General features: G+C 43.1%; 2 protein-coding genes across 2 annotated transcripts; one reads left to right on the plus strand and one right to left on the minus strand.

Annotated features, from left to right (window-relative positions):
• Positions 1 to 1,985: 1,985 nt before the first annotated feature.
• On the plus strand, positions 1,986 to 9,700 carry LOC131886835 (actinia tenebrosa protease inhibitors-like). Its single transcript, XM_059235251.1, has 3 exons — positions 1,986 to 2,845; positions 5,549 to 5,709; positions 9,073 to 9,700. The coding sequence occupies exons 1-3, from the start codon at positions 2,576 to 2,578 to the stop codon at positions 9,608 to 9,610; spliced, it is 969 nt and encodes a 322-aa protein (XP_059091234.1). The 5' UTR covers positions 1,986 to 2,575; the 3' UTR covers positions 9,611 to 9,700.
• LOC131886833 (tRNA (guanine(6)-N2)-methyltransferase THUMP3-like) lies at positions 9,608 to 12,707 on the minus strand. Its single transcript, XM_059235250.1, has 6 exons — positions 12,290 to 12,707; positions 12,041 to 12,118; positions 10,476 to 10,998; positions 10,199 to 10,389; positions 9,991 to 10,128; positions 9,608 to 9,906 (listed from the first exon to the last, which is right to left on the minus strand). Exons 1-6 carry the CDS (start codon positions 12,491 to 12,493, stop codon positions 9,757 to 9,759), a joined length of 1,284 nt encoding a protein of 427 aa, XP_059091233.1. The 5' UTR covers positions 12,494 to 12,707; the 3' UTR covers positions 9,608 to 9,756.
• Positions 12,708 to 13,185: the final 478 nt, after the last annotated feature.

A 13,185-nucleotide genomic window follows, 5' to 3' on the forward strand; every position in this document is an offset into this window, starting at 1 on the left:
CAACAATTAATCACACCCCAGTATTCAATCATAGGGTCTCCTTCCATTGACATGATCATTGGGAATGAATGCATCGAAACTCCACGTCAAGGTCGCCAACTTTCGGGACAAAATAAATCATTTCCAGCATACTCAGTCAACAGAACATTCATTACGCACGCACGCTTCCATATACAATCTACAGAAATAGGTTATAATTACCTATTATAATGCAATATCTTCCGGTTTCAGTGACGCAATCAAAGTATCTTGGTATATATGCAACTGAGATAGAAAACCGACAAACAAGGTCGTTTATCGGTAGTTGCATGAAACTTGTTTTAAGTGACGCTATAATGAATCATTTGGATTTTTTTTTGCTCAGTCTAATTTGGCAGGTATGCAAAGCATTTTCTCAACGCTCCTCTAGTATACCTTTTTGGACTCCACGATAAATAGCAAACAATTTGAAAAATAGCATTATCTGTTCAGACGAACTACGTTCCGTTGTTTCTTGTAAGCCCACAACCTTGGTGCATACAGTATACACCATACCAAAAGTACTTAACCACATTCTTATTTTTCCTTTCCCCTTTTAGGCAAATTTTCTCTTTAGAACGAATTGTCATCTTTTTAAAAGGAAAATCTGAGGGGCACAAATTCAAATTTTAAAAAGGGATCTGGTATGGATTTACGTGATTGACAAAAAGGAATTCACCTTAATATTGAAAGATATGCAAAGCCGGCCTTTCAAATCGAGGAACACAATGACTGACAATTTTCCATACGAAATATGAACGCTTTCCTGGAGAAACGAGTGTGTCGATATCGATTGAATCTGAAATATCCCATCCCATACACAATTACGAACGTACCTTACAACAGCCCTTTCTGTTTTGCTCTGAAATGTTTGGCACCGTAAGGATATATCAGTCCGAGTAGATTCGGTTTTTTATATAAGCCAAGTGCTTTAAAGCAAGGTTTGTATCTGAAGAGGTGTATTTCTTTTACAGGGACCGGTTTTCAGCGGTACAAAATTCCCTCTCCGGCACGCAAAGGAAACCAAACGCCACCATTAGAAATCTTATTTCATGGCGCTGTGTTCATGAGTGGCCGGAATCTAAGTTTCCAGCCACTCGTGAAGATAATAGACATTCGCAAGCGTCAAATTTGGCTTCGAGTGGTTTCGAGGGAAAATCATACCTTGAAAATCGGTTATTGTAAAAGAAAACTGTTTATTCAATAGCGGCGACGTTCTTTGCATGCAGTTTATTAAGTTCGGATCTCAAAAAGTCAATCGGTCAACAACACCTTGATGCCATCTCGTCAGTCTCGTGTGAAGAGAAACTCGGGCAAGCGCTCGCTCTCAAACTTCAAATTCGACGGCATGAAATGGCAGAACGCAGTCAAGGTGCCTTGACCTTGTCGACTTTCTTCAAGCCTCACTTTTATAACTCTACGCAAAGAAGGCCCCTCTATTATATAAATAGCTATTAGCGCACTGAAACTGGAATGTGGTCCAGCCATCAGAGGCTAAAATGAAATGGAATCCTGTGCCGACGACTGACTAACAAGCAAGTCAGTGACCGATGACGGAATTTATGGGTTGAACTCGTTCATGAGGAAAAACGCACAGAAAGCAACGGATAAAGAGCTATTCTTCAAAACAAATGAATAAATGGAATTGTTAGGCGCCGACGTTAATCGTCAACGTCCATGGCCAAGCATAATGGGCTCTATGTAAAAAAACCGGGACCAGCTAAGATCAACTCTCAAAGCCAACAAATGCAGTGATGGAGAGTACTTTATGTACAATAACGTGCAGCATATGGGCTCATCGGCTGCCTTGACTAATGTTCTAAAACGAGATGTAAAACACTATGTACGTAGTGGGGTACCCATTCCCTTCCCCCCTTCTCTCTCAAATTCAATCGTCTTTCTTTTCCTCCTCCTCTTTTTCTACACCCACCTACACACTCGTCTTCGCCGTCGTTCTCGTTTTCCAGTACCAAAAAGCAGACTTCCCTCTAATACTGGACGTAAACATAAGGAGGAACAAGGCCCAAATCTTCGTATCAAACAAGCAGGCCATTTCAGTGTTTGAGCCATCCATGATTGGAAAGTTCCACTCATTCCTCCCATGGAATGCATCGGATCGGCTGATCCTCTCTAAGTTCCCAAACAAGGAATGGCTTGATCAATGGCCGTTAACGAGGATATGGCTCAGTCAATATTTTTTGCATATGAGCTTCTCGCGCTCGACTACTCTGTAAATTAAGTTTCACTTGAGGGGAAAAGTGAACAAGCAAAGGGGCCAAAAGGGCCAAGAGGTAAGCTATAAACCTTCGCTCCTTCCCTTCCAGAATTGCCTTGGCAATGAAGTGATTTCTCGGACTATTTGCTCCTTCAACCTTATAACCAGATGAAATTGGTTGACTCCTCCCTGACAATAAAAATCCTTGGACTCGCCCCCAAAGAAGGTAGCAAGTGATAAGCGGCTCTCCAGAGGTGTCATCCGGTTGTCATGAAATTCTCACATGACGGCTTTTCCCTCAAATGACAATCGTCACACCCAGTTCAACTTTCCATCTTGGTCATGCCACTGCCTAAGTCCGTGATCATTTTGGGTGCCATTGGATTGGCCTTGATTTTGGGTGCCATCGTGTCCACCATCGCAACGTTTATCGTGCTCAGGGGTCAGATCGGTGAGAATTGGTCTTTCTTGAACGCAAGCCTGCTAGTGGTGCGAAAACGAATCCTGGACCTGGAAGAGGAAAATGATTACTTATTCGAAGAGCATGGAGATATCAACGGAGCCCACGTTCCAATCACTTTAGCCAGAACCACGGTTGACTCTTTGAACCAGGTGAGAAACAGATATTTTCGGGCACACTCGTGTCGTCCTAGGAATGATGCAAGGTTGTTATATGCAAAGATGCAGGGTCTAGTATGGAATTTGTATGGGTCGAGGCTGAATCATAGATCTCATTTCGAGTGAGATCATCAAAAATGACGTCAGGGGGATTTTTCTTCGCCAAAAATAAAGACTAAGACCTCCGAAAGAGAAAAGGAGCCGATATTTCGGTACATGGCGCCCACGTCTCTTCTCAAATTATGAGGACACAGCCTACAGTATGTTCAAAATACAGTACTACTGAAAAGTTGTCATCTCCTTTCACGTCTCAGTCATTTAAAAGAAAATTTACTCGCACTTCGAAACTGAAAAATGTAAAAGAGCATTTTTCATGAAAGGCTATGGTGGAGCGAATAAGAGAACAAGTGTCAAGGTACAAATCGGTATTTTTTGGAGCAAATTTTTATGGGGTTACTTCCGGCACCGGATTTTGAACCCACGACACCTTAGGAGAGGAATCGTGCCTTTTTCACGCTGCTTCTTAGACCGCTTGGCTACACCAACTCCTTTATTTCGATTGTCAAATTTTTGGTGGCTTTCAAAATTGTGATTGTTCACACAGATGTTGGCACAGTTCGGGCCAACATGACAAGTATTGGGGTCTTATTGAGTCATTTGAAGAGAAGTCAAATAAGAAGTCAAATAAGAAGCCAAAGTACCAGAATGCTGTCAACCAGCTTACCCAGAAGGGTAACATAATGCATATTATAGGTTACCTAATGGGTGTGGATCTGTGGAACAGGCTCCCCATTCGTTTTTTGGGGGGACCGGAAGCATGTAATCAAGGAGGAGACGTGCCGTAGTGGTCAGTGCAGTGTGCTAGCAGGAGAAAGGTCCCCGTTTCGATTCTCCTCCCCCACCCGTCAGGAAACTTTTAGAAGCTAACCACATCCACTGACGGAGAATCTATCTGATGCTCGATTCAGCAGTTTGCAAAAAGTCGAATAGGTCCAAAGATGTTTAACTAGGAACATTAAGGGAATTAGAGAGCTCTCATATTGGAAGAGGCTAGAGAGGTTGAGACTGTACAGTGTTCAAGGGAAGGTAAGAAAGGTGTCTGTCTGATACGGTATATTTACAAAAGCATCCATGAGCTTTGTCCCAACCCACGTTTTAGGGTCAATTGTGATGAACGTAGAGGCTTAATGTGCGTTTTGAGAGCACTTTCATGCCTTCGAGAACTCTCTTCTCGGGCTCCTTCGTCGTTCAATTTGCTGCTCTCAAATATTCGTAGGAAGTATGTTGATGTTGATCCTGTAGCAGGATTTAAGTCGGACTTTGACAAGTTCTTTACCAAACTTCCTAATCAACCCTATATTCAAGGGCCAGCTCTAATTCGTTGGTGGGTCAGACATTAATTGAATATATGGCTTCAAGGTGAAAAGAAATCGCGATAATCTGGTCGCGATAGCGCTTTTCTGATGCTGCTATTGTCCAGCCATGTAGGAGTGAAGTTCCGAGTTACATAAAGTGGCGGGTTAAATCCAAAGAAGCGGAGGAAGGAAGCCAAAACAATGCAGGGTGGCAGCTCTCCCTTTTTTTCAGGCTAGCTCCCCTTGAGGACCCTCATGACTGAATCAGTACATAAATCCAAGAAAAATCCATTAATTTCTTAAATGCCTCAATGGCAAAGGTCTAATGCTTAACAAGTGAAAGCATCTGTTAGTTGAACCATTACTTGATCAGAGTGAATAGAATTGAATACCAAATTCGTTCTAACCTATGCCCAATTTTTAATTTTAAATAAGTCACTTTTCAAGAAACCAGGTTTTTGACGGTAGATGGTGATGGCTTCGGAAATTGATGACGCCAACTTGAAAACGTCTCTTAAAAGGTCAATAAGAAATATAACTCTTTCATCTTGAGCTGTTAGGGATCCCATTCCATGGGCGGTAAGGAAGTCCTGACACTGTCAATCGGAAAAATAGAACAATGTCATGGCCGGTTTCGCTGCCAGGGCTAGGTTTACCCCTTCTTCCCTAACCCCCTAACAACTACAAAAAAAGTCCGTTTTCTTGCGGTGGTTTATTATGCTTGCATGACTTATTAATCTTTATGTACAACTTTTCTTTAATTTATTGATGAGCAGGTTATTTGTGTTACCTTTCATTTATTTGCACCTTTACCTTTCTTTACATAGTGCGTCTTTGAGTGGCTCCCAACAATATATGACAATTTTCGTGTTGAATTGTCGCTAATTTCAATCAAGAAGCTAATGTAGCCGAACGGTCTAAGGAGCTTCACGAACAAGCCAAGAATCGTCTACCCAAGTGTAGTGGGTTCAACCCTTGTGTCGGAAGCTAATCTTTAAGACCGCTGGGGATTCCACTCTCAGTAGCGGTAAAGAAGTCCGCAAAAAACACCTCACGCTAAATTTTCGAGGCACATGCATTTTACGTAGATAAAAGGTATTTGAGTGACTATGAGTGGTGCGTGCAAGTTTGGCAAGCTCGAGTAAGATTCGCCGCGATTAGCCAAACCCCAAAAACTTCATCAAAGTCGAGAGCCAGACCGAGTAGAATGATGTCATGGTCCCAATTTTGGGAATGATTTAAGTCCCTCGTTTTAGTTGATACTTGATGCGATTAGCGCCAGTCTCAATGTTTGATGCATTTGAATCTAGTTTTTAAACGCCATGGCATGTTCGATTTTCAGGCAAGTGAGGATGTGCAACCAGAGTTGTGCCAGACGCGTCCAGTTTTTGGTTCCTGCGGTTCCAAGATCGAGCGATGGTTTTACGATATGGAGATCGGGGACTGCCGCTCGTTTCCTTGGAGTGGATGTGGAGGCAACGAAAATAATTTTCTCACACTCAGGTTTGGTATTTCAGGCATGCACATCTTTGTTCGAACTTGGAGGGCATTTAGGATTATTATTTGAGGTTCATCCTGATGTACGTGTTTGGCGGTTGGTATCAGACAAAAGACTTGGTTTGGGCTTGGGTCAATCTGGTCACGAACGACTTCAGGTTACTTTGCACCTTCAACGGCTGTCCCAGATCGAATTCTGCATAGCTTGTTGGTTGGTTGGTTGGTTGGTTGAATGGACGGATGGATGGTTAGGGATGACTCATATGTAGTTTGAAAAAGAATACCCGTTTCTGACTACTAGGTTCATTGCTATGAGGACAATTCACCCAAGATTCTACTACCTCCTCCATCCCACTCGTGCAACACTCACGGTGCGATTTTGGGAAGATTTTGTTGATTTGAAGATCCAAAGACTTTTTAAGCCAGTTGTGGTAAACTTATAAAATGTACCTTAAAACAATGTTAAAGACCAAATATCAAGAACGCTATATAATAGGTTTCAAAAGCACACTAAGGTGCCCTTTCAAACGAAATTACGTGAAAATGTATTGGGCAACAGCTTCTCAGTGAACTTTTTGTAAAATGTGTCTTATCGTAATTTGCAAGACTTTTCAAAAATATGTTCATCATTAAACATCACTAAATTATCACAACAATATTGCTAGTAGTTAATCCGTAATAAAAAACCAAAAGCACCAAAAGCACTTTAACATCTAAGTATTTGAAAATATATTTTGTTTTATATAGTTACATTGCCCTCTGTTTTTGTAGTTAAAATTTTGTAACTCTTAGCCACCTTTAAAAATTTTTGGTTTTTGTCGTTTGAGGGAGGTCCTTCGAGCAATTCCAAAATTGTGAAAATATCCAATGAATAGATATAGCATAAATTTGAAATGAATGTGTTACTGGGTGCATGATTCAGAATTCAATCAATATTCTTTTTTGAAAGTTTGTTTTTAAATTATCAACAGTGGAAAAATAATTCAACTTTGAATTATCAAGAAATTTGTTTAACTTCTAGAAATCTGGGATAATTTAGTGATGAAAAACCTTATGAAAAGTCTTGCAAATTGCAATAAGGCCCATTTGCAAAAAGTTCACTAAAAAAAAAGAGCCTTTTAAAGCCACATTACTCAGCTGCTGCTCAATACATTTTCACATCATTTCGTGTGAAAGGGCACCTTGGTGTACTCTTAAAGTCCATTATATATTTTTTGTTATATTTGGTCTTTAAAACTGTTTTCAAGTGCAATATCTGAGTTTTTTTGCCAAAGGAATGAGAGAGCTCTTGCATAGGCAAAGATAAAAGAAATAGGGACTGTACAGTGTTCGAACGGTATCTGATACTGTACATTTTCAAATGCATCCATGAGCTTTGTGGCAACCCAGGTTTTAGGGGCAATTTCAGTGACCGTCGAGGCTTAATGTGCGTTGTGAGAGCCCCTTCAAGCTCTCGAGAATTCAGGCTATTTCGGACAATGAAGTCCACTTCTCTTCTTTCTCGGGCTCCTTCATTGTTTAATTTGCTTCCCTCTAATATTCATAGGGAATGCGTAGGCCTTGTTGATCCGGTAGCATCTTTCAAGTCAGACTTGGAAAATGTTCAAATGGCATTCCAGATCAACCGTACATTCAAGAACTAGCTCGGTCTGTCAACTCAAATTCGTTGGCAGCCCAAATATCATAAAAGTTTAAAAGGTAAAAAAGATAGACAAGATATGATCTTTCATTTTAATAGTACCGGGGGTTATATTCCCTATACCGGTTAGAAAAGCCGTGAAAAAACAAACCAAAAGGAAAAAAAAGCTAGAACTGGCGTCAAAAATCTTTATTAAAATCAACTACATCCGCCCAAATCGCACCGTGTACTACACATATTTTTCTGACACGGGACCTCTTCTGGAAATGAGTCACAGAGGTTCAAAGACTAGAGTCTTTGCCAACCCAAAATTAACAGTCTTATTTGTTTAGTGTACGTGGATAATTTCAGTTTGGTCACAATAACAAGTAATGGCTGCATGGGTGAAGAAGCTTCCCTTCATTGAACACGAGTAAATGTTAAAAGCATAGAACCATACAGACTTAAAACTCTTTGCCCCTCCTACCTCTGTGATCGTAACATTTCTCAATCAATACGACGACTCGGGGGCATCATCGAAAGGTGCTATCAAAAATACGAAGCCATTTCAAATGGACCCCCCGAATTGGGTAGATCCTAATGAGATCACTGATTTGCCATTCGAATCACCATGAAGAGGGAGGGTTGATTTTCTGTATTTGGATTTCTTAAGCTGCTACAAACAGATCTGGATTGAATCAAGCCCATTTATGTTGGTGCAGTTGGTCCCAATCGGCGAGCTACATGGAAGTGGTTGAGGAGGTTTATATAAGGTTGGATGAGATCATGGACTAAAATGTGTACTACGAATACACATTCTTCCTCTTCACAAGAATCAAGTTTGAATCCCCGTGCGTCGGAGGTTCTTATTAAACGTAGGTTGCTTGGTTGGTTGGTTGGTTGGTTGGTTGGTTGGTTGGTTGGTTGGTTGGTTGGTTGGTTGGTACTGGCCAAGGAAAACCCACCCAAAGAGTACATAGACCTCAAACTGACAGTCAAAAGTCTACGATGAGGTTTCATCATTTCACTACTTCAAACCATGTTTGCATCTGATATTGCAAAAATATGTTTCCTTTTTATATCACTCATCGATCCAAGACTAACGCATAAACACATGTAGTCGTTTTTAGAGGATTATAAAGGTAATGTGTGGAGAATAAAGGGTTTCAATAGAGGCTGGATCTAAAATTCATTATGTAGCAAATTGATTTTCAAAACGTTGACCCATTTTCAACCAATGTGAAGAAATTTCAGGTTACTTTGGAGGATCATTGCATTTCTAGATAAAGCTAGACACTCTTGCATGAATGGATCTCGCCTGGTAAGCAAGGAATTCGTGAGGGATGGTCCTTGAATGAAAAAATTTCTTTGCGGGTACTCATTATATGGCTTAAACATTTTTGAGAAATCTTGTACAATCTATGGCTCACCGGACCGTCAAGAAGCTTATGCAAGGTAGAAAAAAAATCCACTATACCTACATCCTTCCTGGAGGTTGTTGAATGCCCCTTGCTTAGTTTTCTGAATCTTTCTAGTTTAGGAAAATGATAAGCAAAACCTTGAAAAATAACTTAATTTTGAGGCACTCTCTACATCCAAGATGGAATCTCTGGATGATGTTGCTTTTCGTCAAGCAGATTCGTTTGAAGGTTTTTTTCCTCCATTCTTAAGCTCGATACTAAGGGTTTTGATTTAGCACTATCTATGGCTTCGTCAATTTCATTACATTAAATCTTTCATACTCGTTTTAGGCAATGTCAGGCAGCCTGCCGGTCGCCCAACAACTATGTCACGAAACACGGAGTTCCGGAAAGTTTGGCACCAGTGCGAGAATTTGGGCTTTCCACCGACCATGATCTGACCCCCGACACCCAAAACCATGAGATCGTTTTCAACAAAACTGCTTGTGATCTAATGGCTGAGGCAGGGCCTTGTCCACAACGCCTTCCTCGGTTTTATCATCACGCCGGATATTGTTTCCAATTCTTGTATGGCGGATGTGGCGGGAATCAAAACAACTTCTTCTCCGAACTCGAGTGCAAAATGAAATGCGTCTTTTCTCGCCCCGAATCTGTTGGAAACCCAGCTTTGCGGATCGAGGCAGAGATCCTTAATCCAACTAACATCTGTCTATTGCCCTTGAATGAGGGCTCTTGTGGTGAAAATGTGACCCGATTTCGCTTCAATTCATCACTAAACGACTGTGAGCCCTTTCCGTTCGGAGGATGTGAGGGCAATGAAAACAATTTTGCCAAGCTTTCCAAATGTAGAAAAATTTGCAATCCGTAGTTTTTGAGCAATATATTTGAGGTGCCTATTCAAATCTCAAAAGTACGAAACCAAGAAATCATAAAAACTATACTGGCATGGTTTCCAAAACACCTTTTTCCTTCGTTGTTGTGATGAGAGCGTTTAGAAGTGTAGGTGGTAGCATTCTAGGAGGTGCTCGCGGGTCTTCCTTCCGAGGATGGATCATCGGGCATTTTGTCCGTGCGAGTCATCATAAAGACCAAGGCAGCAAGCCCTCCGATGTTGCAGTAGGAATGCTTCGTAGTCTTCCAGTACGCACTGAACTTTCCCGTACTCTGTTAAAAAAAAAAAAAAAACGAGACCATGGTTGATACAAATCATTTTGGCAGGACAGGTTGGGCGGAACCCTGAAGACCAACCTTGAACATCGACGTTTTGTCTTGCGTTAACAAAACGGCACGACCCGAATTGGGTTTGACCACACGGGCCATGGACAACAACACACGAGGATAGAGCACGCGATTATCGGCTTTCGAGCCACTGCGCTTCCCGAAAGGCTGAAACCCCAAAACATAACTATAAAAATATTTTCCTCAAGAAGATGTTGTTCATATCTCTAGCCCGTACCAAGTCGGTCACAAATACATCCACGCTGGCTGTCTTCAATGGGATGGAGGTGACGTCCCATTGGAATCCATCAATTGGCAAACCCTTGTTGTCTCTGGTTACTAGAGCTTGGATATTGTCTTTGGTTCGGCCACAAGCCAACTCGTGATAATCGCCCGCCAAATAGAAGCCCTGTCTGTAACCTAATGCGCCTGTAAAAAGAGCAAAGAATTATGCTCAAACTGGAAAAGGGGAAGAAAGCGTATCCCTTAGGGAAAAGACATGACGGCCAACAAACCTTCAATGGGAATCGATCCACCACCACACATGGGATCCACCACCACATCACCAGGCTGAATGTTGGCTAATTTAAGCAACGAACTACATATCGTAGCGCGGAGCGTCGTGGGACCGAAATGCTCGATATTGCGCTTGAAGAGGCTAACATGGGTGAGCGAGATGCCAAAGTAGACTTGGCTGATGTCAATGTTAACGACCACTTCAATGTCAAAGTCCTTCATACGGACGCGCCATTGAAACTTGTCTTGAATAGCACCGCCAATGGCTTTGGCTGCATCCATAGATCCGAAAGCATGACCCGTTCCCGTGCGATAGCACGTACAGCGAAAAGAAGGAATTGAGTCTGGTGAGGTGTCGCCCTCGTCACCGATGATCTTGACGCGTTTGATGGGCTCAGAATCGATCCCCTGATCCGAATCAAAGTTGAGGTGAGGTCGGTTGAAGATCCGTCGCCAGGCGGCCAAGCCCCGGGGCCAATCGAGGTCGGGTAGGAGGGCAATCAGACGCTCGAGAGTCTCGTCCTAAAGTCACAGGGAAAGGGATACAGGAATATAACCATTTTCGAAGGCCAATGTGTGAACGTGAAACGCAAACCCGATAGAAATTGGTAAGTCAAATAAGAATAAAAATTTAAAGAACGATTTTTTCTTTCATGGAGGGAGAAATTCTCTTTAAGTGATCTGGAAAGGTAATCCCTAGTAGTTGATAGTTTAACTTCCGACACCGGGGTTTGAACCCTAGATACCAGGGGAGTTTCTCTAACTTCGAATATTGCGAAGGTGTTTGACGTCCAAGCTTGTTAAAAAATTTGAAGTCAATGAAGTCCTTCCTCCTAGCCAGCACGGGTTCCAAGCACATTTTAGCACGGTTACCCAACTGACTAAGCATTTAGAGCAAGCCATTGAGGGACTGGAAAGACACGAGTGCTTTGACGTCGTCTATCTTGATTTTGCCAGGGCCTTTGATGAACTAGATCATGGCCTTTTGTTGAATAGACTCATGACATTGGGATCCAAGGCAAGGTTCTCAAATGGATAAGCAGCTTCATTCAGGATAGGAAGCAAATTGTTAAGGTCGAGGGATCCTTTAGTGACAGACATGATGTCAAGTCAGGTGTTCCCCAGGGCTCCATCTCAGGGCCCCTCCCCTTTTTATAATATTCGTTGCCTCGCTTCAAAGGCTTAGTATTACTGCCAGTCTCTCTTTTTATGCTGACGATACAAAGTTAGTTTCTAGTAGGAACAGCTAAGATTTCACTAGCCTTGTAAAGGACCCCTTTAAGTAGTACCCGGGATTACATTCCCTGTAGCGGTTAGAGAAGCCCTTGAAGAACAACCCCCCCCCCCTCCCCCAAAAAATAAAAATAAGCTGAGAGCCAAGTCAAAGCTCCACTGCCAAGGGTGGGTTGGACGGGAGGGTCACACGTCAAAGGTGGGTGGGAATTAGCCTGGGATGGGATCTATTCCCAGTTTCCAAGTTCCAACGCTTCGGGCGCTAGGCTTATCTAGCTAGATTTTAGGGCATAGGTTTGGTTCGCTCCAAATGATTGACGTACGTACGTACCTCTGGGCCGGTCAGATCCATTTGGGGGATGACACCCACTAAGATCCAAGCGTTGTCAATGGTTCGCAAACTCAGCACCTAGAAGGACACAAAACCCAACACGAACCGATGACTTGAGACTCTCGAGAGCGTCTGGCTGGGGTTTAATGACGGGTCAGGGGTCCCTGAGGGCCAAAAGGACTAGAAAGGGCGGGTGGGGAGTGGCAATGGCCGTGGGAATCAAATCAAATCTAGGAAACCGAGCCTGACCTGGGGCAGCTGCGAGCCCGCGATATCGAAGATGACGCGTCCCTGATGAGGCACAATGGCCGCAGCGGCCACGCCCAATCGATCTTGAACCTCTTGTTGGGCGGCCAACTCAAATCCGGTCACGACGGAGCATTCCACCGTGACCACGTCGGGCTCGCGTCCGGTCCAACCCACCAAGGGCGACCAATTCACCGCTAGAGCCATGCTATCACCCAATCAGACCCGGGGATGGCCCGGGATGTCCCCACGCGAGCTACCAGTGGGTGGATGGAAATGTAAGCGGTGAAGAACCAAGAGTCCTTTGGTTCGATTTGGGTGGAGAACGTGGACCGAAAACCGGGCCTCTCTCCCTCTCTCCCAACCCCAAACACACATGTGTCCATGGGCACAGGGAGGCCTAAACCAGTAGCCAGTTCAAAGCCAAAATGCGATCAACCCACCATCACACTCGGCCAAGCTGGAAGCCAGGGCCCCATGGGCTCTAGAACCGTGAGCATGGGATCTGGCACATTGGGGTTAATGGATCGTCCAGTCTCAACCATAGTTGACCATGGCCTTTGGCTTGAGAAACGTGGCTAAAATGTCAAAATCTGACTTCCGACTTGACTCTTCAAAGTGAAGAGTAGGCCAGCCTGGAAAAGCCTCAGCTTCCCTGTCGGTAAACGTTATTTTTCACCGATTACTTGGCGGTGCTACCTTTTTTAAATCCTAACCTAACCTTATCAAACCGAACGTAACCTAACCTTAGCTAACCTAACCCAACCTAACCTAACACGATATCAATAGCCTTTAAGGTCTCTCTCCAAACCTTTCTAACCGTTTGTCACAAATTTAAAAATTAGCACCGCCAACTAATCGGTGGAGAATAACGTTTATCCTTCCCTGTCCACCAAAAT

The sequence above is a fragment of the Tigriopus californicus genome, chromosome 9 (genome assembly GCF_007210705.1).
Source record: "Tigriopus californicus strain San Diego chromosome 9, Tcal_SD_v2.1, whole genome shotgun sequence".
In the NCBI taxonomy this organism is placed as follows: Eukaryota; Metazoa; Arthropoda; class Copepoda; order Harpacticoida; family Harpacticidae; genus Tigriopus; species Tigriopus californicus.